The sequence below is a fragment of the Dendrobium catenatum genome, unplaced genomic scaffold (assembly GCF_001605985.2).
Source record: "Dendrobium catenatum unplaced genomic scaffold, ASM160598v2 fragScaff_scaffold_447, whole genome shotgun sequence".
In the NCBI taxonomy this organism is placed as follows: Eukaryota; Viridiplantae; Streptophyta; class Magnoliopsida; order Asparagales; family Orchidaceae; genus Dendrobium; species Dendrobium catenatum.
This window is the reverse complement of record NW_021318909.1, coordinates 368,771-393,828: the sequence shown is the minus strand read 5'-3', so window position 1 is coordinate 393,828 and position 25,058 is coordinate 368,771. Positions and strand designations below refer to the sequence as shown.

The 25,058-nt window shown below is 35.9% G+C and overlaps 1 protein-coding gene across 1 annotated transcript; it reads left to right on the top strand.

Annotated features, from left to right (window-relative positions):
• Positions 1-20,357: 20,357 nt before the first annotated feature.
• LOC110111155 (WEB family protein At1g75720) lies at positions 20,358-21,481 on the top strand. The gene has a single exon (XM_020842904.2). The coding sequence runs from the start codon at positions 20,565-20,567 to the stop codon at positions 21,291-21,293; it is 729 nt and encodes a 242-aa protein (XP_020698563.1). The 5' UTR covers positions 20,358-20,564; the 3' UTR covers positions 21,294-21,481.
• Positions 21,482-25,058: the final 3,577 nt, after the last annotated feature.

Sequence of the window (25,058 nt, the reverse complement as noted above, 5' to 3'; positions counted from 1 at the left end):
CACTAGGCCGGACATCCTTTATGATGTTGGAATAGTTAGTCGTTATATGGAGGTGCCAACAACTACTCACTTAAAGGCTGCCAAGAGGATTCTTCAATATATCAAAGGTATGATTGACTTTGACCTATTCTATTCATCATCAAATGATTTCAATCTTGTCGGATATAGTGATAGCGACTGGGCCGGAGACTTAGATGAGCGAAAAAGCACTACGGGTTTCGTTTTCTACATGGGAGACACTATCTTCACTTGGATGTCAAAGAAGCAACCAATCGTGGCCCTTTCTACTTGTGAAGTTGAGTATATTGCTGTAACTTCATGTGTTTGTCATGCAATTTGGCTTCAAAATTTATTGAAGGAGCTAAGACTGCCGCAAGAAGAGCCAACAAAGATTTGTGTCGATAACAAGTCAGCTATTACCATGACCAAGAATCTTGTTTTTCATAATCGAAGTAAACATATCGACTCACGCTATCACTTAATCAGAGATTGTATCATAAGAAAGGATGTGCAAATAGAGTATGTGAAGACTTATGATCAAGTAGCTGATATATTCACCAAGCCACTCAAGAATGAAGATTTTATAAGGATGAGAAGATTGCTCGGGATAACAAATCAAGTTAAGAGGGGGTGTTGAAAATTAAACTTGATAATTGGGCCTTTAATTGAGTGGGCTTTCTAATTGATCCCATATTCTAGAAAAGTCCTTAGAATATTCTAGAATCCCACTTTAAGATGAATGTTTTAGAGGATTCTATAAATATATTCTAAAAAGAGTTGTTTAGAGTATTCTAGAATATGCAATTAATACTTTTGTAAAAGAAGATTGAAGAATATTCTAGAGAGTCAATATTAGCCCTTGGATTGAAATGTGTTGGCACAATACTAAGGGGGAAGTCACTAGTATAAATAGGTGTGGAGTCTTTGTGTTTATGTAAGAAGTAGAATTAAGAGTTCAAGAGTGAAATAAAAGTGAGTTTTATAAGTGTTCATCTTCTCTTCTAAAATTCTTCCTCTTGCTATAGCCTCTTATTCTCCAATAAGGGACAGTGAAGGGAGGAGAGGTTTACGGCTACAACAAACCTGAGGTGGAATCGGTTGAGTGCTTATGTGAATGAACTGTAACAGACTAGCTGTTAGAAGGAAGAGGTTGCAAGGCTCTTTGTGTGAGGCTTCATTGGCTGGAGATGGAATTTGAAGGCTGGTGGCTTGAAGTATGCGGCTATAGGTATAGAGGGAAGAGAGATTCAACGGCTGGGCTGGGGAGCACAGGATGGATGAGAGGGAGCTTGTGTGAGGTTTGGCAGATGACCTTGGACAGAATTGGGGATCTGCCAAAAGAGAGCCAGAGCAAGGAAGGTTTTTTTTGCTTCATTTAACGCTCAGCTCACCATCAGATAGCAGCGTCCTAGGTGAAGATTACTTCGGCGGGTTTTCAGGGATCTCGACAGAGGGCTTCTACGCAGCCGAGGAAAATAACATTTAATGTTTGATTTGAATTTTCATGAAAATAGTTTTACAAAATTTCTTTAACATGTGATAACTTTTTTTAAACTCCTTAAATAGAAATAATCATTAATTATCTCTATCATTAAGCTTTAACATGAAAGACAAGAGGCAATTGACTAAAAATGCTTTGAAATGCGTACATCAACTCGAGATTCATGTAATTTTTTTAGGAGTTCATGTCTATCTTGCCGAATATTGAAATTGGACAAATTGATAGTGCATTTAGGGTATTACCAATGTCCCGATCGCAACGACGTAGTCCGTCTTGCGATCGGACGTCGTTTGGTCGACAACGAGGCCTAAATCTCTAGAAATGCGTGTTTTCTCAATTTGCATGCAAAACCTCATTCAAACAAATTGACAATGCATTCATAGGGTTGACGGTGTTTAATTCGAACATAATGACACAGTCCGTTTTGCAATCAGACATCATTTGGGCAACCTCGAGACCTCTTCCCTCGGTATATGTATTTTGCCTTGAGATTCATGCCACTATTATGGATACTTCAAATTAAATAAAACAAAGTTTTTTTTTTCCAGAGGATAACAATGTTCTGGACGTATGGCACTGTCCGTTTGTCGATCCTACATCATTTCGTCTCCGTAGAGGAAATTTCCCTCGTAATTTATGCCTTTGCATAATATCCAAATCGTCTCAAGATTCGCTCCACCACCTCAAATGATCCAAATTAATTAAATAAAATATATTTTCTGAATGTTGACAATGCTCCAGACGTAATGACATAGTTTGTTTGTCGATCTGACATCGTTTGATCAGGGCCAAACAAAGGCTGGGTTTAAAAGGCACAATGCATGGATCGAGAGTGGATAATTGTGGGCTGTGGAGATTGGGAGTAATAGGGTGGATACTAAGTATGATTGGAAGAAGATGATCCGAAGGAGCGTCTTGTTTGGCTTGGTCGAGTGGAGTCAGGATTGTTATTGATAGGCTAATAAGATTTGATGGGATTGAGATTCGAAGGTATTGAGATCGAGCGGGTTTGGGGAGGTTGCTGGGTTTAGATTTCACATAAGGTGAATGAGGAATTAGAAGGTTGGGTTTGTTAAATTTAACCCCAAAGAGTGGTAACATATATCAGAGCTAAACGAAGGGAGCAGTAGGAGAGAGGAAGTTTCATCTTGGAGAAGTAAGGAAGATTGAATTGCAGTTACGAAAGGTTGAAGGACTGAATTGGTGTGTGAGGGGGTTTGAAGGTCGGCTGCAAGAGTTGAGTGTGGAAGAAGAAACAAACTCATTATTTTGTTTCCTATTTTTAACAAGAGCAAGCGACAAGAGGATTGTGGGATTTGAGTGGAAATCTCGTGAAGAACAACACCAAACAAAGTAGGTAAATGTTTTTCATTTCAATAAAAATAATATTACTATTACATAATAGTGAAAATAAAATAGAGATTTCTTTTTTAATTTTTGCCTCGATTTATTCGTCGACGCTTTAAGAGAAACATTTATTTTCTTGATTGAAGTCCATTAGGTAAAATTACAATTATTTTTAAGTGATTCAGATGTTCTAAATGCAACGGTGAAGTCTGTTTTGTAATCGAATGCTGTTGGGGTAGTGTCACACAACATTTTTGAGCGTAGATCATCGATTTCGATCTTTTTCTTCTAATTTGAATGCGAGGGGCTCCCTTTTAAGTAAATTCAAACTCTGATCGCAATGGTGTTGTTCATTTGGAAATCGGAGGTCATTTGAACGCTTTAGCTATGTGTTGTGTCCACCGACCATCACTTGCATCAATGATTTTTCCTCTTTTCACATGTTTCTTAGTATATTGGTTAACAAATACACCCTAAAAATGTGATATATGTTTAAAGCAAACCACATTTTTTGTAACAATATTGAACATCATTTGTAGCTTTCCTTTTATGCACTTAGCCTTGTTTATATTACTTCTAATGCATTCACATCTTTCTTGCGTAGGAAAATATTTTGTTGGCTGAGGTCTGATGATTTGCCCCGTAGTGAGCCTAGAGAGTACCATCTAGGATGCCATTGATAGGCATGATCCTTGAGGAGATGTTGACATCCAAGATAGGCATGAGTAGCATGAGGATATGTTTAGAGGATGCAACATCTTTCATAGCTTCTTTGCCTGCTCTCCTAAGCTTCCAGTGTGCACTTCAAATTCTATTGAATTTGAAGATCCTAATGAGTGGGTTAGCATTATCAAGCTAAAATGCAAGGAGTAAAACCTACTTGACAACATTGTTGATCAAGTAAGCTTTGGCATGTATGACATTTTATATCCTGTAACAGATTCCATTAAGAAGGTGGAGAAATCAAGATTATTGAGCCACTATCAGCTACAATTAACATCATTAGAGTAGCCATGAGCTTCTTCTGTTGGAAAGATCTAGAGCCCTATTGGTGGGTATGTTCATTGGGAAAGATATTTGCTGCAGGTCCAGAGGAACACTTTATAGGAGGCAAGGATTTATGAGGTAGTGTATGCCTCATTATTTAAATTTGTGAGTATTCATTCTTCATGTGCCCTTCGCATGATAGAGTTTTTTTATGCTAGGAGCAAAACCTACTGGATCGGGATATAGGAGCTAATGTTGAAATTATGGGAGCTATAGTCGGTGTATGAATTACTTGTATTTGTCCACCACTTTGAGGAGTGTATTCTTCCTAACAAGGAGCTCTTCCATAGTAGACCATTAGTAAAGGGGCATAGGAGAGGGAGATTAGTTTTGAAAAATATTTACCCTGTCCTTCTTCGATACGAGCTTCCATGTCTATAGACATTTGGGTTCATAGCTTCCTTCAAGATGGTTACTTGTCCTTCTCTACCCAATCATTGCTTGATCCCTTAAGTCTTAGCTTACAACACGGGGATATACTATTAGAGGAGACTATCGAGACATTTTCTTTTGTTGGCTACCTATCACCCTTGCTGCCAAGCATTGAAGAGACCCATTCTTTACGAGGTTCTTGCAATATGGATTTGCATCTTTGTGCTTATGCTCTAAGTAGGGTATATTCGAAACAATATTCTTTTAGTGTCATTAGCTTTCTATATGAAGTATCTTCTCTGGCTCTAATAATGGTTGCTAGGATCTATAGGGATCTTTGTACCATGTCTAAGATGAGTTCTCTTGAGATGTGGTACTTGACCTTACTATGACATTAACTGTATGGATGGATTCATCTGCATATTCAGGGTATATTTTCTGATTGTAGTGCCCTTCTTACTTTCTAGAGAGAGATTATCCCATAGTCATCCAGCATTCATAGGCCTCTTCCACTTTAGAGTCATAGTGAGTACAATTTTTTTCTTTGCTCCATCTTTGTGGTAGACTGATGGGGATTGTGGAGTGAACTTTTAAATTATATAAAATTCTAAGGCTCTATCACTCCTAAACAATGATTAAAATTTTTATAATATAAAATTAATATATGCAACTATATGTGTTGAATCAAGTAATAAAGTAATATAATAGAGTGTCAAACCCACAAGTAAGTATGCTTACACTTGCAACAAACTAATACCATTTACTCTAATTACAATAATTATCCTATTGAAATAAAAATTATAATTATTGAGATTTTATCACTGAATAAAATAGTAAAATATATTGGATATAATATTTAATTAAAATATTTTGAATTAATGAATATAAATTTCATATCTTTCATAATGAGACTTTTAATTACCGATGTGATTCAAAGCATATACATTCCTAGATATATGTCGAGATTATAGGGGTGAAAAGGATATATACTGACCTTCTACAATTATACCATCTCCTTAAGAACCTAGAATATTTTACATCTTATGTATAGGCATGCAAACATCCTACCTCAATATTTCTGGTTATTCTTGCAATCCTCCATAGAGACTATACATCACACTATACTTAAACCACACATATGGCCACTATGTGTATTAAATTAAGAATGTGATAATATTTAAACCATCATTTAATATTTATAGAATAAGAGTCTTCATTAGTACTTAACATGCACTTTATATCATCAATAAAAAATAAGATAATTATCCACAAAGAATAAATATCAAGCAAACTCATTTTCATTAAACACATAGAAGAATAAAAATACAAGAGAGTGATATCAATAGAAAGGATCTAAGTATCTCCTCTACACTCCTCCAATAACTTATAAAATTATTTCAAGAAACACAGGCTAACTAATCCAAATGATTGTATCTTCTACTTCCTTAGCCTCCCTTAGATTTTACTCTAAGAAATACTAAATTTTACACAAGTAATTGAACTCCCTTACAAATATAACATCACAACTATTTATAGGATAACAAAAAAGGCATTTTGCACTACGACACTTCAAAGAGTGGCATCGTAGGCCCTTGAAGTGAACTAACGCCTCGACATTAAAACTTTTGCACTATCATGCGCTTGCATGGATTAGTTACTTAGTGAACAATCACATATTTTCACTAATAGAATATGGCCCTTGAAATTTACAAATGTAACGCCACATCACTATTGACATTTGAACATTATGGTGCTCGAGTGCATAAAATTGCTCTAAGGCATGAGAATTTATGACACCATGGTATTTGAAAACAGAGAATCCATCACTGCCAAGCTGACTTCTTAACGTTGCGGTGCTAGTAAAACTACATCGTATCTTAGGGGAAAGTAATGAGTGTCACTTAGAGTTTGTCTGAGCTTTGTAAGCTCGCTAAGTAGCAAGACTTTACTACTTCAAGTTTTCTCATAGTTTCCTTCTACTTAGGTATAATTTCTCTTTTTTTTTTCTTAGTTTTCACATTTACTTTATGCTTTCCTTCTTTCTATATTTTCTCTTCTACAAAATAGGTTAACTTCCACTTCACTACCTTATGTAGGTCTCCGAAGTAGTAGGATGCCAACCAATTAGCTACCACATGAGACATAAACTCAGGTACACTTTTTGTTAGTTTTCATAAATTTTTTTTTCTTTAGTTTTACCAGTACTCCTTTTATCTTACATAGGTTTTAGGAGGAGCAGACTCTAGTCAGGAAGATACTACGGGGGACTACAGCTCAGGTGTGCTTTCTCCCTCTTTTGTAGCTTTGTAGTTTTCTTCCTTTATTCTTATTGCTTTAATGATACCCTGTTTCTCTACATATGTTTTAGGAGGAATATGACACTAGTGGATTAGCTACTATAGGGGACCTCAACCTAGGTACACCCTTTATTATAGCTTTCCCATATTTTTGTTTTGTTTTGTTGGTACCCTTATTGCTCTACACAGGTTCTAGAAGGAATAGCACACTAATTAGTTAGCTAATACAAGAGACCTCAGCTCAAGTATACACCCTTTTTCATAGCTTTACATATACTTAGTTTTTTTTCTTTATGTTGATACTTCTGTTTCTTTATGCAAATCCCGGAAGTGCAGAATGCTTGGTCTTTGGAATGAATAGAGTGAGGTTGTTGACTTCTTCTTCAGACAAAAATCTGAGAGATAGACCTCAATCATTTATGAAGGATAATGTACTTTTTTTTTGTTCGTGCAAGCTTATAAAAGAAGAAAATTGTAAAATTTTATATAAAATTTGAATTAATAAAATAAAGTAATTTAATATTTAAACTGTTCATGAGTTCTTTTACTTCTATTGTGACTTCGATGGTTGTGGTGTCACAGCTTTAGACACTTGTTTGAGTCAACAGTTGTACTCTCTTCATAACCTTTGCTTTAGTTCTAAGGCTTTGACTCTTTTTTCTTTATGCTTTGTGTGATGGATATTGGTGAATGATTAACTAATTTTTCTATACTGATTTATCAAGAGATTTACATGCCTTCTACGCTATGCTTTTAGCTTTAGTGGATTTGATGAAGGAATATATGTAGTGACCTACTCTTTAGGTTTGCATTAGGTTAGTGGTGAGAGGACATCACTCCAGGGCATTTCGCATAGCGAACTTTTAGATGAAAAAATCTTCTATTTTCATCCTTAAGCTTTGTATGAACTCTAGATAATATCTTTGGTCTTTTGCTTTTTTACTTTGATAGACTTATTAATGAAGAATTCCTTCGATCTCATTTTATACTTTATGGATTTTTTGAAATATTCATAGGTTTTGGGTTTAATTGGTAGTACCGAATGTAGGTAGTATTCTGATCATTAATCTATTAAGAAGACTCTGATCTAGGTTACTTGAGTTTATCATATTATGAGAGCTAAGATTTGACATCTCTCATCATTCGACTACCAAAATGTGGGTACCCCTTATGTGGTCTTTATTGTGGTTTGTTGAGTAAGGGGAGTTGCCAGTGAGTCGACCACATCTTGCCTTGTTGAGTATGACCTTATACGCACTACAGGAAAATCACTGATTTCCGGCGGCTTTCCTGCGGCCACATTTCCGGCGGCTTTCCGGCGCATTTTCGATGGTTTTTTCCCAAGGAATTTTCCTGCAGAATTTCCGGCGGCTTTTAAAAATTTAATGAAAATGAGTGGCAACGCGGGAGCGAGAGCATGGGGGTGCGGCGCCGGCAGCGGGGTGGCGGTCGCGGTGAGGTTTTTTTTTTTAAATTTGACCGGCCGTTTATAACCGCCGGAATAATTTACCGCCGGTAAAAACCGCCGGAAATTATTTTCCTATGCCGTTTTTACCAGCGGTAACTTAACCGCCGGAAAACCGCTCGAAATCTACAAAACCACAGGAAAATGTTCAATTTCTGCCGGAAAAGGATGCCGAAAATGGGTGATTTTCCTATAGTGACTCTTGCTCAATCTTTAGGGTTGAGCTATGAATAATTTCACTCCCTAGGCTAAACTTGCTGAAGTTTGATGATTTCATATCTTTTTAATGGTTTAAGGTCCTAGAGTTTACATGGATTTAGTAAAATTTTTATTGTAATTCAACCTTTGCATTATATCCTCAACTCTTTGGTCAATGAGGAGAACTTCCTAGACTACGACACAAGAAGTTGTTGGTTTAGATGAGCCTTCATGCTCTTTATAGTACTTACTATCAAGTTAATGAAATGTGGGGTCCCACCACTATGGACTTTCTTATGTCCTATTGAGTAGATCAAACTTCTAGCGATTCGACCATATTTGGCCTTTTTGAATCTAGCCTCATACACCCATTTGAACCTTTGCTTTTGCTTGTAGTAGAAGTTATACCACTCTAGCTTGAATTGTTATAGTGTGCAGTCATAAAAATCTTCTTTATTGACTTTAGAGTTTTAGTATATTGGAAAGGTGATGTCTCCATCTTTGGAGAATCACCTGCATATACATGTCAAAAGAGAAATTGCCATATCTTTTTATTTATAGAGATGTTCATGTATGATAACTTTAAATATTTATTTAAAGATCTTGTAATGAAGCATGATGTCTAACTAAATAAATATTTAAAATGTCCCCTATCATGTGGGTAAAGTTCAGACAATTCTTATGTTTTATGATTTTAAATATTTATTTGAGGATCTCAGCGTGAAGCATGATGTCGACCCAATAAATATTTAAAATGCCTCTTTTCTTATAGGAGAATTTGGGCAAGTTTAAATCATAAAACTATAAATCCCTTGTCTTACAGGGGGACTTTAATGGAATTTAGAAATTATTTCTTGTACTATAGAAAATTTCAAAAACATGAAGTGTAATATTAATAATCATTCATAAAGTATTTTAATAATTATATAGTACATTAAGTACATAATTTATTTGGGTGAACTTTATGTGTGATATTATTTTAGATATCTAGCGTTGGTTGGTGGAACAAGCCTTTGACCATTGAGATAGATAAGTTTGTAAACTCTTCCCTAGTACACCTTCTCGATGATGAAAGGATCCTCTCAATTAGACTCAAATTTACCACCGATTCTTCGGTGTGAGATAATTGGCCTTCTCAACACCATGACTAATTCTCATTCTTAAAATGCTTGGTGAGGCACCATCTGATTAAAGGATCTCACCATCCTTGCTTGATAAATCTCTAGGTTCTACTGAGCCTACAACTTGATTTCATCTAGTGCATTGAGCTCTTTCATTCTAAGGCTTTCATTTTTCTCCTGAGTGAGATCATGCTGGACAACTATCTGAAGTGAAGGTAATTCAATCACTAATGGAAGCACGTTTCAACCTAAACACCAATGCATAAGGGGTGGCTTTGGTTAGCAACACTTAAGTAGTATGATATGCCCACAACGCTTCTCTTATCTTAGTGTGCCACTTTCTTTTATTCTTGGTAATGATCTTCTTTAATAACTTCACCAATATTTTGTTAAAGGCCTATGCTATGCCATTTCCTCATGGGATGTGTATAGATGATTATCACCAATCAATTTTGTGGCAATCAACAAATTTATGAATTTTAGTACTCTTGAATATTGTACCGTCGTCTAAGATTATAAGGTGTAGTACATGAAATTTATAGTAAATATTATGGGTAATTGATCACACACTTGGAGGTGACTTATTTAAACAGAGCCACCTCTACCCACATAGAAAAGTACTTAGCCATTTCAAATATAGAGCGATGTTCAACTGATGACGGTGGATCAATCATGCCAATTTTTTTAGTGCCCGAATTTTCAAATGACTAGGATGTCATTATAGGGTGAAATTGGTTTGGAAGTTAATGTATAACATCACCATGGTTTGAGATGGCATCTCCTAGCATGGTCAATACAATCCTTCACTAATGCTAATCAGTAATAACTCATTCTCTTAATTTTAAAGGACATTTTCAGACTTGATTGGTGTGTGCCATAAAGTCCTTCATGAACTTCTACCACCACATTTTTATCATCTTTCGTCTCTAAACACCTCAACAACATATGGTCCAAAGGTCTTTGATACATCATGTTGTTAAAGAACACGTATTGCAACTTTGTTTCATGATTTATGCTTGTTATAATTTGTCTGCATGTAGTTTGATTTCTATGAAATAGTTGATAAATGGATTCCTCCAATAATCTTATTTTTTGACTAATAAGTAACACCACCATAATTTTGAGGTTACATTAGATTTGCATCTTCTTGTGACTGCTTGATGTTTATTTAGATTATTTTCAGGAATAACTTCTTGGGGATGTTGAGGATCAACTAGAGTTGTATCATACTAGCTTGGATTTTGTAACTACTCTACCTGCGAGAATTATAGAATGGAATATGGATCTAAGACCTGATGAGTGGACTCCAATTAACACAGACTCCTTGTTCATACTTGCTATTTTATTAGGTAATTTGTCTAAGCAGTCAACTTCGCTATTATGAGCTCGGGAACTCAAGCTAATTTAAAGGTTGGAATTTTCTTCATAAGCTCAAGGACTTGATATTTATAGTAGGTTAACTCAAGCCTATTAATTTTATAGATGCCCAACTAAGCTTGCTAATTTTATAGATGCATAATACTTAATTTGGAATAGGTTGAGAATTAACAAAACTCAAAGGTTATGAATTTTGATTGGAATATCAATCTCTAGACCCACCACTAAAGCCTCATACTCAGCTTTGTTATTAGTTTGAGGTTCACTCATAATGAACGAATATGAGATCGATGCCAGCTCAGGCTTTTGCCAGATTTAGAGGTTGGGAGAGTTTAATCGATGATGTTCAATCAAAGTACATCGCTAGACTTCTGATTTATCCTTTCCTTGGGCATTCATAATCTGTTCATAGGGCAAATCATCACTGAGTGGTGAATCTATAAGAATGAGATGTGCATTAAGAAAGTTTGGATGTCTTTCCCTTTCACTTTATTCTATGAAATATATGTGATATTAAATTATAGAAGTATCACTGCCTATCTAGCTAAATAACCTATCAACACTAGTCTTATCATCAAGAACTTTAGCTAATTTATCTTTAAAATCATTATAATCAACACTAGTCTTATCATCAAGAACTTTAGCTAATTTATCTTTAAATCATTACAATTTTATGAAACAATATGTATGCTCCAAAGCCCGAACTAGTTTGTTGGAAGGGAAAAAGTGTTTAAGTGACACATTTATTTATTTGAAATGTAATAAGGATAAGCTGCCAAAAACGTCACTGGATAGCCACCAGACAACCACCGAAAATCTACAAAAATAAAGTTGGTCATGTTTTATCGTAAATCACCATAAAACTGCCAGAAGGCTGCGAAAAAAATTTATCAGTAATGTGCAATTTTCCCGTAGTGAATCAGCTTCATTCTTCAATCCGCTTTGAATTATTAAAAAGTGTTTAAGTGACACATTTATTTATTTAAAATGTAATAAGGATAAGCTGCCAAAAACGTCATTGGATAGCCACCAGACAACCACCGAAAATCTACAAAAAAAAAAAAGTTGGTCATGTTTTATCGTAAATCACCGTAAAACTGCCAGAAGGCTGCGAAAAAAATTTATCAGTAATGTGCAATTTTCCCGTAGTGAATCAGCTTCATTCTTCAATCCGCTTTGAATTATTACCATTAATCAAAATACAAAATATAGGATCAACAACAAATTCCACTAAAAGATTAGAGAATTTAATAGGAAAACCTAGATAATCCAAAACCTATCTTAATGTTGGCCAACACATGCTATCATAAGCTTTCTCTATATCAATTTTAACTACCAGAAGTCCTTTCTTAACTTTAGAAAAATTTGAACTTATTGAACACTTCTTAAGAAAGTAGAATATGATAAAAAAGTGAACGACCTTTAATAAATGCAGCTTGGTCTTCAAAAATAATTCTTGGAAGAATTACAAACAATCTATTTAGCAAAAATCTAGCAACAATCTTATATATAAACATACATAGACTAATAGGACAAAAATTAGAAGGAACCATAGGATTCTGAACTTTAGGAATGAGAACTATGAGGGTATCCTTCCATTCAGCGCACATCTTACCAGAGGAGAAAAATTGGTTAATAGTCTTTCAAACATCCTCATTTATAATGGTTCAATAAGACTTAATGAAAGAGTAAGTGATTCCTTCCAAACCCGGTGATTTGTAGCTTTCTAGATGCTTAATCACCTCAACTTCCTCCATAGAAAATTTAGATTCCAAAAACTGTTTATCATAATCGTTAAGGAGATGAAAAGGAGATGGCCAGCCATGCTGAACACAATTATTTTCCTCCCATTTATTCTTAAAAAAATTCAGAAAAATTCCTTCAATGCTTTCTTGATCTTCAAAAACCAAGCCATTGTTGTCTCTAATTTGATTAATCCAATTCCTATTTCTCCTAGCACTTGCATATCCATGAAAAAATTTTGAGTTTGTATCTCCTTCTTCCATCCACTTGACTTTAGCCCTTTGCCTACACCAAGAACTTAACCGAGCTAAGGTAAAATTCAACTCATTAACCTTAGAGCTGAGAAAAAATAAGTTATCTCTAGAAAGAATACCATATACAGCTTCCTCAATTTGTAATTCCAAAATTTCATTCTTAAGCTATTCCTTCATCACCACTAGCTTTACTCCAATAAAATACAGCTTTCAAAGAATTTTTGAATGTTTTGTTTGGAATATGAGAAGTATCTCCACTAACCATTTTCTTCCATGAATTTAAAACAATAGTCAAAGAAGCCTGATAAGAAGCCCAAACTTATTCAAACCTAATAGCCCTTTTAAAAGGATTAATAGAATGAATGAGGTTCAAAATAATGGGACAATGATCCAAAGAAATTCTAGCTAAATGTCTAACAAACGCCATATGAAAACATTCATAGCTTTAAAGTTAAGCAAGCATCTATCCAATCTTCCCAAAATATGAGCTCCGCCTTCTTTATTATTACATCATGTGTACTTAGGGCCAATCACACCAATCTCATGATATTCATTATTATTCAAGAAAATCTTCATTTCTTGAGGCCCTTGAGAATACACAAATTTCTTACCTCCCTTTTTATCTTCTTGAGACAAAATACAATTGAAATCCCCTCCAACAACTGAAGGAATTTCATTAAAATAACAATTCCAAGTTATTCCACAAAATCCTTTTTTATAAATATCCTTACTCTTATAAACAGTAGCAATCATCCAAACTCCTTTGTTTAAAACATTAAGTTATCAAATAGCAAATTGAGAGGAAGCATTAATTAAATAAAAAAAATGCCAAATTTGATCTCCATAAAACCAGAATACCACCCGATAAAAGGAAAAAAATCTCAATTAACACCAATAAATCTATTGAATTCCATTCTTTTAATAGATGAAATTTTAGTCTCCACCAGCTCAATAAAAAACACATCACAATCTTTCACAAACTCCTTTAAATAAAGAGAAGCTACCTTTTTCTTAGCTCCTCCATAATTCCAGATGGCAATGGAAGTCATTTAAGATTTAAAGGGGAAGAACCCCAACTTTTTTATTTATTCACTACATCAAACTTCCTACTACGAGTAAGAATTGTAATTTGGCCTAATGACTTAAGTTCTTTATGAAGTTTAAATTTAATCGAGCTAGAACTCCCATCATTAAAACAACCAACAAAAGAATAACTAGGAAAAACCATTTTTTCACCATTCAATAGATTACCAACATCTTCTTTCGAAATATAAAATTAAATACTAGAATCTTTTGATATAACATCATCTTCAACAATCCCATCTAAAGCTTTGAACTTGTTAACCATAATAGAAATCACAGAAGAAAAGGGACTTGAATTCATAACAGATTCCAAAATATCCGAAGAAACATCAAACATCACATTTTTTAGTTATAAAGTCATACCATTATTTAATGCAAAAACATCATTTAATGTTGCATCCATAATTTTTTCAGATACTTCTCTTTTTGGAACACCAACTCCTTCTAAAATAGCATCTTTATTTAGAGAATGGTCACCACTATATTTAATTAGAGCTTCTGAAATATATTTTATAGAAACCTCAGACAACTGCACTTTGTTATCAACAATAACACCAACAAAATAATTGAATGAAGGTTTCTTAACAGCATAATTATTATGAAACACCTTTTTAACAATTTTGTTAGACTACTTATTCCTCCTTCCATAATTAACATGTATTCAAGGGCCATAAGAATTAATACATCCACCTTCAGCAGTATTAGAGACTTTGGAATTAAGATCAACAGAATTTGGACTACCCCCAATAGAAGAACCTATTTTGCCATCTGAATAATTCTTCAAACAATCATTAACTTTGTGATCAATCCTTCCACACTTAAAATAGAATGAAGATATTTTCTGGTATTCAAATTTTTGGAAAAAATGAACTGATAATCCTTCCACCCAAACTCCCAATGAAAGCTGGCTATCAAGTTTATTAACACGAACACAAATCCTTGCATACTCTCTTCTTCACATTGAAACATGTTACCATCATCAAAACAGGAGTACCAACTCTAGAAGCAATCCTTGCAACATTTATCTCATCCCAACAATACAATGATAATTGATGCATTCAAATCTATTTTGGAGATGACAATCCCTTCAATGATGTAGGAGAAAATTTAGGAGACCATTTATCAATACAAATTATATGCCCACTCACGTACCAGGGTCCCCCCATTAGCACAACTTCCATAGCTTCGAAAGATTGAAAGAGCATAAACCCCAACCAAAACCCAAAATAGTAAGATGAAACTGACCAAATTGCATCCATTGTCTACGTAATTCTTTGGAAATGAAATGGATCGGAATGTTCTTCCCAAAAACTTTAATAACAATTGCATTTTTCAGTTTTTGAGTATTTTCAACCTCATCAGCAACATGAAGCTTAACTGCATTGCCATCTTTCGTTAAAATAGAATAATAATAATAAAAAAATCAACTTTAATGTTAGGCTGCTTATTCCAAACCGGAGAAGAAACATTCTTCAATATAGAATCAGAATTTGTCACATTAGAAGCATGGGCACCTACAGATTCATTTAGGCCATCAAAAGGAATCTTGCCAAACTTATTAACATTATTCAACTCAGATGAATTCACAAACGAAGCTTTAACATTAGCATCTAACTCTGACTCCAATAGGGAATTAGAATTAATATTCCCAAACCCATTAACGAAAATCTTCATTATTGAAGAAGAGGTAGGGCGAATTATTATGGACGTCCGGTATCTGACGTCCGAACATCCAATCCGGATGTGCCATGTCACCCAAATACACCGGAATCCAGTGCATTTGGGTGACGTAGCGCCTCTCAATTGGTGTCCGGACGAATCCGGACACCGGACATAATAATTTGCCAAGAGGTAAGGCTTCAGAATCATTAGCAACCTTAAAGTCATCATTTTTAAATTTAAAACCCTCAGCAGAAACTCAGCTTTTGAAAGGAATTTCATCCACAATGCATTTAGCGTTACCAATAACAGAAACAGGAACATTATTCTTAAATGACAAAGAAACTGGCTGATGGAATCGAGGATCTGCAAAGGGAAAACCAGCAAGCAAGCAAGAACACAAAAATAGGGGAAAGAAGTAAAAGGCTTCAAAGGCCTGTATATTAAGCTTGAAATCGTTCAAGGTTCTGAAACAGCAAAAACTACGCTTCCTCTATCTGTGTCTCCTTTATATAATTTCCTTCCCTGTAGCTATAACCAACCTTTTGCTAAAAAAAGTGTAACATAAGAAAAAGGGAAAAGTGTACCAGTGAAACGGAAAAGGTACTAAGGAAGTGGAAACTAAAAACAGTGGTATGATGAACCTCCGAGAGCTGATAGGATAAACGAAACTGCATCACTGGCTCTTTAATTACCAAAGGTGATTCCAATTTCCTTTTGTTTACTGAAAGAAGATCCATCGGAAACCACCAACGAACGTGCATTATTTGAAACCACAGAAGCTTTGATATCAAACTTTGATCGAAAGCCAGTCGGAGCACCAACAGCAAATGGCCGGCGACATCTGCCGCCATAAGCGAATAAACCGCAGAAAAGGCGGATTGACATAATTTGAAAAAACAGGAATTTCTATCTAGAAAAAACCAAGTTCTCTTAAGTAATTTTCCTCAAGATTTTAAAAAGAGAGATAAAGTGAAGCCAAAAATAATAACACATAGGATTTAATGTTTATTGTGCATTGATTAAAATAGCTTCATAATAATAAAGAATGCTGGTAGAGAAAGGATATTTTATAACTAGCTAGTCATCATATTTAAATCCAAAAGTTATGCTTTACTTTGTCTTCTTGGTGCAGCTATGCTTGAAGAATACGTTTTCCTCTCCTTATAGTCCATACTCAGAAGATGTGTTCAGAATAAAAGAATAAAAAAATTCTTATCCATGGAGGCACAATTTAAATGCTAATGTTTCTCCAATTTTAGTTAATTAAGACTTCATTTTGGATGACTTTCTTATTATTTCATAAATTAAATTTTTAGTACATAAATTTTAATTTTTGAACTAAAAAATTACTTTAATAAACAGTCAGAAAGTCATCTCAAATGAAGCCTTAAACCTGTCATTAAAAAATTGACAAACTCCAACAACTTAACTGGGTAAAAGAGATTTGTTGGTCAACCTAAGCAGGAAAATTGGAATCATGAAGGAAGAAGACTTTACCTAAGATTGGTTGGTAAGCTTCATAATGATTCTATATTTTTAGTAACATAAAAGTTGGGAGTTTTTAAAATGTTGAAAGTCTACTTAGTAGTGCTGCAGATGTTTGTAAATAAAGTTTGGGAGTGTAAAGCGAAAGCAATTTTTTAAAAATTATTATGAATATTATATTTTTTTTTATGATTAAGGTCTCATTTGGAGCCGCTTTTTTATTAATTTCTAAATCAATATTTTAGTATAAAATTTTATAGTTCAAAACATTTTGTACTAAAAAATTATTTTAAAAAACAGATAAATGATGTCCGAAACCAAGCCTAAAAAGTTGAATAATAACATTCTTATAGTTAACACACCACAAATCTGATCATTAAAAACTAATTCTTATCATAGAAATTTCTGATAAAACTTTGAAACTTATAACCAAAAAATAATATAAAAATAATTGGAAATACAACATTGAAAAAATAATTCCAATAAAACCTCATGCTTTTGAGAAATTATTACGAGCTTGTCCACCTTGTGTACAACTTGTATATAGGGGTGTCAATTTTTGACACGACACGAAACCCGACCTGAACCCGATCCGAAAAAATCCGAGTTCAGGTCAACCCAAAACCGAAACGGGTCGGGTTCGGGTTGAAGTAATCAACCCGTTTTAAAAATCGGGTCGGGTTCGGGTTGACACGGAAACACGAAATTGACCCGAAAGTGACACGAAAACTCATATTTGACCCGAAAATCCGAGTTTGACCCTATTTTGACCCGATTTTGACCCGAAAAACGAAGATTGGCCCGATTTTTGACCCGAAAACTAGCCATTTTGGGTCAATTTCGTGTCATTCGTGTCGGGTCGGGTTGACCCGGACCCGAATCGGGTCGGGTTCGGGTCCGGAAACCTGACCCGTTTTTAAAAATGGGTCGAGTTCGGGTTGACCCGAACAGTGACGGGTCAGTTCCGAGTTCGACCCGAACCCGACCCGTTGACCCGAATTGACACCCCTACTTGTATATATTGAAATTCGGATGCATTCGGACCACACGTAATAATTTTTTCTCATAAGTTTTGTTTGAGACAACTTTCTTATTATTTTATTTTTTAAACAACCATCATAATTTTGATTTGGCCACTGCTTTTAAAAATTTTTTGTATTAGAAAATTACTCTATAAAATTACTCTCTACAACAATTTTATAAAATTGTAAGAAAATATCACAAACAAAACCTTAATTTTCCACCTACTACTAATCTCCTACTTCACAAAACATATAAAGACATTTGCACTCAACAAGAAAATAAGAAATAAAGAACCATAAGCTTAACAAGCAAAAAGGCCAAGGAAATATATTTACATTGGGCTGCTACCGTCGCTCATTGGCCGGTCTGCCACTATTACACACCAACATCCATCAGCACATTTGAATAAATAATTTATTCGATATTTAAAATATATATATTTTCTAAGATATTAAAACTATCTATTTTATATTAAAAAAATTTAGAAATGATCACAAATGACCCTTAAACTTGCATAACATGTATTCAAGGGCCATAAGAATTAATACATCCACCTTCAGCAGTATTAGAGACTTTGGAATTAAGATCAACAGAATTTGGACTACCCCCAATAGAAGAACCTATTTTGCCATCTGAATAATTCTTCAAACAATCATTAACTTTGTGATCAATCCTTCCACCCTTAAAATAGAATGAAGATATTTTCTGGTATTCAAATTTTTGGAAAAAATGAACTGATAATCCTTCCACCCAAACTCCCAATGAAAGCTGGCTATCAAGTTTATTAACACGAACACAAATCCTTGCATACTCTCTTCTTCACATTGAAACATGTTACCATCATCAAAACAGGAGTACCAACTCTAGAAGCAATCCTTGCAACATTTATCTCATCCCAACAATACAATGATAATTGATGCATTCAAATCTATTTTGGAGATGACAATCCCTTCAATGATGTAGGAGAAAAATTAGGAGACCATTTATCAATACAAATTATATGCCCACTCACGTACCAGGGTCCCCCCATTAGCACAACTTCCATAGCTTCGAAAGATTGAAAAGAGCATAAACCCCAACCAAAACCCAAAATAGTAAGAGGAAGAAGCTCCTCCTAGACCACCGACGGAACCTCGCCGGATCACCACAGGAGCTCGCCGGACCACCTCCGAAACCTCGCCGGACTACCACCGGAACCTCGCCGGACCACCACATGAGCTCGCCGGACTACCACCGGAACCTCGCCGGACTACCACCGGAACCTCGCCGGACCACCACATGAGCTCGCCGGACTACCACCGGAACCTCGCCGGACCACCACATGAGCTCGCCGGACTACCACCGGAACCTCGCCGGACCACCACATGAGCTCGCCGGACTACCACCGGAACCTCGCCGGACTACCACCGGAACCTCGCCGGACCACCACCGGAGCTCGCCGGACCACCGTCGGAACCTCGCCGAACCATTGTCGAAGCTTCGTTGCACCACCACCTCAAGGCTCGAAGTTCAGGCCCGACGTTCAGGCCCGACGTTCTGCTGAAGGCCGACGTTCAGGCCCGATGTTCTACTCAAGGCCCGACATTCTGCTGAAGGCCCAACGTTCTGCTCAAGGCCCGACATTCTGCTGAAGGCCCAACTTTCTGCTCAAAGCCCGACGTTCAGGCCCGACGTTCTGCTGAAGGCCCGACATTCTGCTGAAGGCCCAACGTTCTGCTCAAAGCCCGACGTTCAGGCTCGACATTCAGGCCCAACATTCTGCTCAAGGCCCGACGTTCTGCTCAAGGCAAAACTACCAACTAACACCCGAACTTCCAGGTGACGCCTGGGTACTGTCCGACAATCAAGTGACGCCGGGTTTAACACCAGACTTCTATCGAACAGTTGCTAGTTGTATTCTGATCGCCCTTGGAAGCGATTCAGCCCTTTGTAACCTACTCAAATTCTAGTGGAATCATTTTCAATTGGGCTAGGCCCCGTGGTTTTTCCCCTTTTTAAGGGTTTTCCACGTAAAAAATCTTGTGTTCTTTGTGTGTAAGCTAGCTATCCGTATAACGCTAAGACGCAAAATAATAACTTTATCGCCGCATATATTCTAGCCCGCAACAAAACTAATAGTCTAAAATCCAAGATTACATTGTATTCTTTCGATATCTAGATTATTATTACTCTATCATAATATGATGTTCTGTTTCGAGCTCATGTTGAACTTCTTATATGTTATGGAGTTATCTAGAATTTATAATAATTTTATTAATATAATTCAGTGCTTTTTTTGTATTTAAATATCTAACTGTCATAAATCTTAAAACTAAAATTAAAAATTTAATATTTATCGTTCAAATAATTTTTACTGAATCCAAATTTACAGAATTGACTAAATCTCAAACCCCTGACACTCTTTCAGTGCTAATAAGCATTAGGTGAATGGCCACCTTTCCCCTCAAAACTTTTCTTTTCTTTCACACAATGCAGTATTTTACCTTCCTCACAGTGCAGTAGAAGCAAAGAAACCAAGTCCTCTCCTGATCACAACATCAAATATGATCTCCTCTCCGCCCTCTAGTCTTCAAGCCCCTTCGTTAACCAATGGAAAGAGGAGCATCCTCATCCCTGACCATTATGACCTCCTCCCGATCGGAAGTTGACACCCGCCGCCCTTTCCGGTCGGTGAAAGAGGCGGTCGCCGTCTTCGGCGAGCGCCTTCTCTCCGGAGAAGCCTATTCTCAGAACACCAGCTCAAGCCTTAAGCCCGAGCATCCACCTCCAAAGCCTCAATACTCGCCTCCTTCTCCTTCTTATTCCACGTCCTCTTCCAGATTCAACCAAGACAGAGATGACGAGTTGAATATAATTCTAAGCACAATGAAGAAACTGGAGTCGGAGCTCAAAGAAACCAAGCGCGAGGTAACTTTTCTTAAGCAAAGGGGTTCAGAGACAGAGATCGCAGTCGCCTCACTGAACGCAGAGCTCCATAAGAGCAAAGCGAAGCTTGCCGAGATGGAAGCGGCTAGTGGTGTTTTCATGGAAGAGGAGAAAAATTTGAAAGTGGGAAGTGACCGTTGGGGTGTTGAGGAGGAGGAAATCATGGAGGTGAAGTATGAGTACTTTCCATCTTTGGCTGGGGCTCTGAGGCTTGGAGAGGCTGATGCTGCTGAGGTTACTAGAAGGAGAAGGGCGAACGTTATGAAGAAGAAGAAGAAGAAGCCTATCGTTCCTCTGATTGGAGACTTGTTTAAGAGGAAGAAAGATTCTGGAAAGATGGGGGATTCTCTCTACAGCAAGTCTTATTTCAGTGTAGTGTCTTCAGATGCCTGAGCAGGGGACATAATCGCGTCTTAGCTCCGTTTTAATAAACGAACATTTTATCAAAATTATAATAATTTTATATAAATATATGAATCTCCCAATGTATTTTTTAAAAGTGGAGATGATTGAAGTTTGTATTATGGTGACTTTTTGTTGTTTTTTTGTAAGTGTGATTGAAGTTGGTATGTATATATTATTTGTGATGAAGCGGATCCAAAGGAAGAAGATGATTCAAGAATAAAAAAATCAGGAAATCAAATAACAAGCTCAAAAGAGCATAATATTCTTCATATCAATTCATCTCTATAATTCATTACATCTGCTATATGTAATATAGCAAAAGAAGTTTTAGAAATTAAAGTTAATCTTGACATAAGCTCTATTATAGCTAAGATGTTCCACATCACACTTCCCTCGTGTCAAAAGAGCTCGACTAAGTCAAAGTGCATTATGGAGAGTGAGATAGGTGTAGAATCATAAGCAATCCTCCTGGACCAAATATTTTGCTTCTTCGATGCATGTCTGCAAGCTTTTATTCATATGAGTATATGTTTCCAATGTTCAGCCAATGCAATTTCCAACGAATCGGTTAAATCTCCCTCCTAAAGGTCCAACCAACAAGCCATCTTGTAAGCATCTTATTATACTACCCTCAACCCTTCGACAACCAGAAAAAGTGTCAACTAAACTCATGTCCTTAAGTAATATCTCAATAGCACTTGACCTCTCAAAAATAGTAACAACATAGGTCTTATTGATAAACTGAATATCAGAATCTTCTGCAAAAGTTGAATGAATTTGCAGGAGATAATGTTTTAGCTCTACAGTAGAAGTTGTAGTTATTAATTCATCGTAATTGATAGTTCCATTTCCATCTACATTAGCGGCTTCCAATAGTTGTTTAACATTTGCTTCATAAAGCTTTGTTCCTTACTTTAGCAGCCCTTGCCTTATCTCTTCATCTGTTATGGTCCCAATGTTATCAGTATCAAAGTTCTTGAAAATATCTTTAAGGCCCCTAATATCATCATAAGATAAACATCCTACATTGACCCGCAAAGCAACTTGCTTGAACTTGTTCAGTTGTCTCAATTTCTTTATCCTATTGAGAACAATTTTGTCAAGAGGTGTATCTGGTGCTTCTCCATCTTATTTAATCCATGGATGGTTGAGAATGTCAAATATTGTTAACCTATTCTATGAGTCTTTGCAAAGCATCCCCTTGACAAGATTCTTCGGACCGTCTGATATGATGAAGATCCTTGGCTTCAACATACAAGATTCACAACATGAACAAGAGAAGATGAGGAAGAAAGTAGGCAAGAAAATTAGAGAACTTTGCTAGTTTAGTAAATCATTATCATCCCACCTCTACACAGCAGCTACAATAGAGCATATATAAGGTTGTTTGTTACAAAGCAATGGTGCTGATTAAATCAACAGAAATCAAACGATAATGTTGAAAATGGTTTATGGTACAAAGCAGAGAATGTGGAGGTGGTAGTGCAACGTGAGTCGACTTATGCATAAGGAAGTTTACATATCAGGTATACTTATCAGCCCCCTCAAGTTAATAGATGGTGATCAAATTTTAATTTGTCTCGAAGGTGAAGAAATCAAACCACAATAAGAGACTTGTAAAAATATCACCTGGTTGATCTTGTGCTGAAATATGATGAACTGAAATGTGTTGTGAGCGAATCTAGTCTCGAATGAAGTGAAAATCAATATCAATATGTTTAGGTCGGACATTAAATATTGGGTTATTGGCTAAAGCAAGATCAAAGACATTATCACAATAGTGTTTTGTGGGAGCTGTGAGAGGAACTTGGAATTCACTGAGAAGACTATGAAGCCAAATGAGATCACAAGCCACTGTGGATATGGCTCTATACTCAGCTTCAGTTGATGATCTAGCAATCAAATTTTTTTTCTTGACCATCCAAGGTATTAGTATAGTACCAAGAAAAACACAGTAACCAGTAAATGAGTACCGATCTATTTTATCATAAGCCTAGTCAGAGTCAGCAAATGTTGTTAATTGCAAAGTGGATCGAGTAATCGGTAGGCCAAGGTGAAGAGAGCTCTGAACATAGTGAAGCACATGTTTCTATAGTTGGAAATGTATAGTTTATGATTTATGCATGAGTTGGCATAGGAAATTGATAGCAAATAGCAAATCTTGATGGGTGATGGAAAAATATTAGAGCTATCCAACGATTTGGCGATAAAAATCTGGGCAAGAGTAAGGTATGGAATTCTGAACTGTAGTATGTAGATTTGCTGGCAAAGGAGTGAGCACCGATTTGCATTCTAACATGGCTACTTTATTGAGAATTTCTTTTGCATAGTAAGACATGTTTAAATGAATGTCATAGAATGTGTATGATGCTTGCAATCCAAGAAATTGATTAAATTTGCTAAGATTTCTCATAGAGTAGACTTAATTGCAATAATCAATTTGTTGATTTCAGTTTGAGAGTTTTCAGTTAACAATATGAATCAACATACACTAGCATATATAATTGAATGTAATCGTGATGAAGTAATAACAGAGAAGGGGTGAGGAGATAGGAGGAGAAAGTACCAAACCATTGTCTCGGAGACTGCTTGAGACCATAAATAGCTTTTTGTAAGAGACAAACATGTTGTGGGAATTGAGAATCCATAAAACCAGCCATTGTTTCATATAAACCGTCTCATTTAAAGTGCCATGGAGAATAGCATTAGACACATCTAACTACAAAATAGACCAGTGATTCGTAACAACAACTGTTTGCAAAATGTGAATGGTAGCAAATTTTGCAACTAGGCTAAATGTTTCAAGATGGTCTAGACTGTGTTCTTGTTTGAACCCTTGAGCTACAAGTCTTTCTTTGTAGAGAGCAAAGGAGCCATCCGAATTATATTTCATTTTGAATATCCATTTACAACCCAAAATATTCTGACTAGGATCATAGGAACTAATATCCAAGTGCGCTATTTTTGTAATGCTTCAAATTCATTACTTATAAATGTCCTCCAAGATGGATACTTAGATGCTTGAGTAAATCCAGTAGAGTTGGTAGGTATAATAGTGTGCTCGAGATCAAGAATTTGTTCTTGATGTCTGAGAGGTATTGGAACTTTTTTTTATCACCAAATTGTAGTTGATGTAGTTCACCATTGAGTTGAAGAAGCCAGGAACAGTTGGAGGATCGTAACCAGCATTCAAGCGTTAATCAAATCTTGTGAGTGGAATCAAGATTAATTATATATGGCAGTAATGAGGGCGAAATAGTAGAATAAATAGCTAAAGCTAAATGCTGATCAATAAGCATCCAGGAAGTAAAGAGAGGATTAATCACACTAGTACCATCAGAGGAGGTAATCTTTTTTTGTCGGCTTTACTTTAGATCACGTAAGATGGCCTTCAAAATTGTTTGTAGTGAACATTTTTAAGAGTTGAGATTTTCATATAAGGTGGTTTTCAGAGGTTAGTTGTAACTGTAACCATCGTCTTCACATTGGACATGAAAAACTTTAGCCGCGGTGGGATGGAAATCTCAGCAGGGGAGCAAGTAGAGTTGGATGTATCCATCAGAGAGGTGGTAGATGAAGTAGACATAAGAGAAGATAAGGATGCTTTGAAAAAAAAATTGGCCTATGGCTCTGATACCATGATGAAGATCGTCGGCTTCAACATCTAAGATTCATAGAAGAAACAAGAGAAGAGGAGGAAGATAACAAGCAAGAAGATTAAAGAACTTTGCTACTTCAACAAATCATTATTAC

Bases quoted from the DNA above. Each gene is read 5' to 3' on its own strand.
- LOC110111155 (XM_020842904.2), top strand. From the start codon at position 20,565: ATGGAAAGAGGAGCATCCTCATCCCTGACCATTATGACCTCCTCCCGA.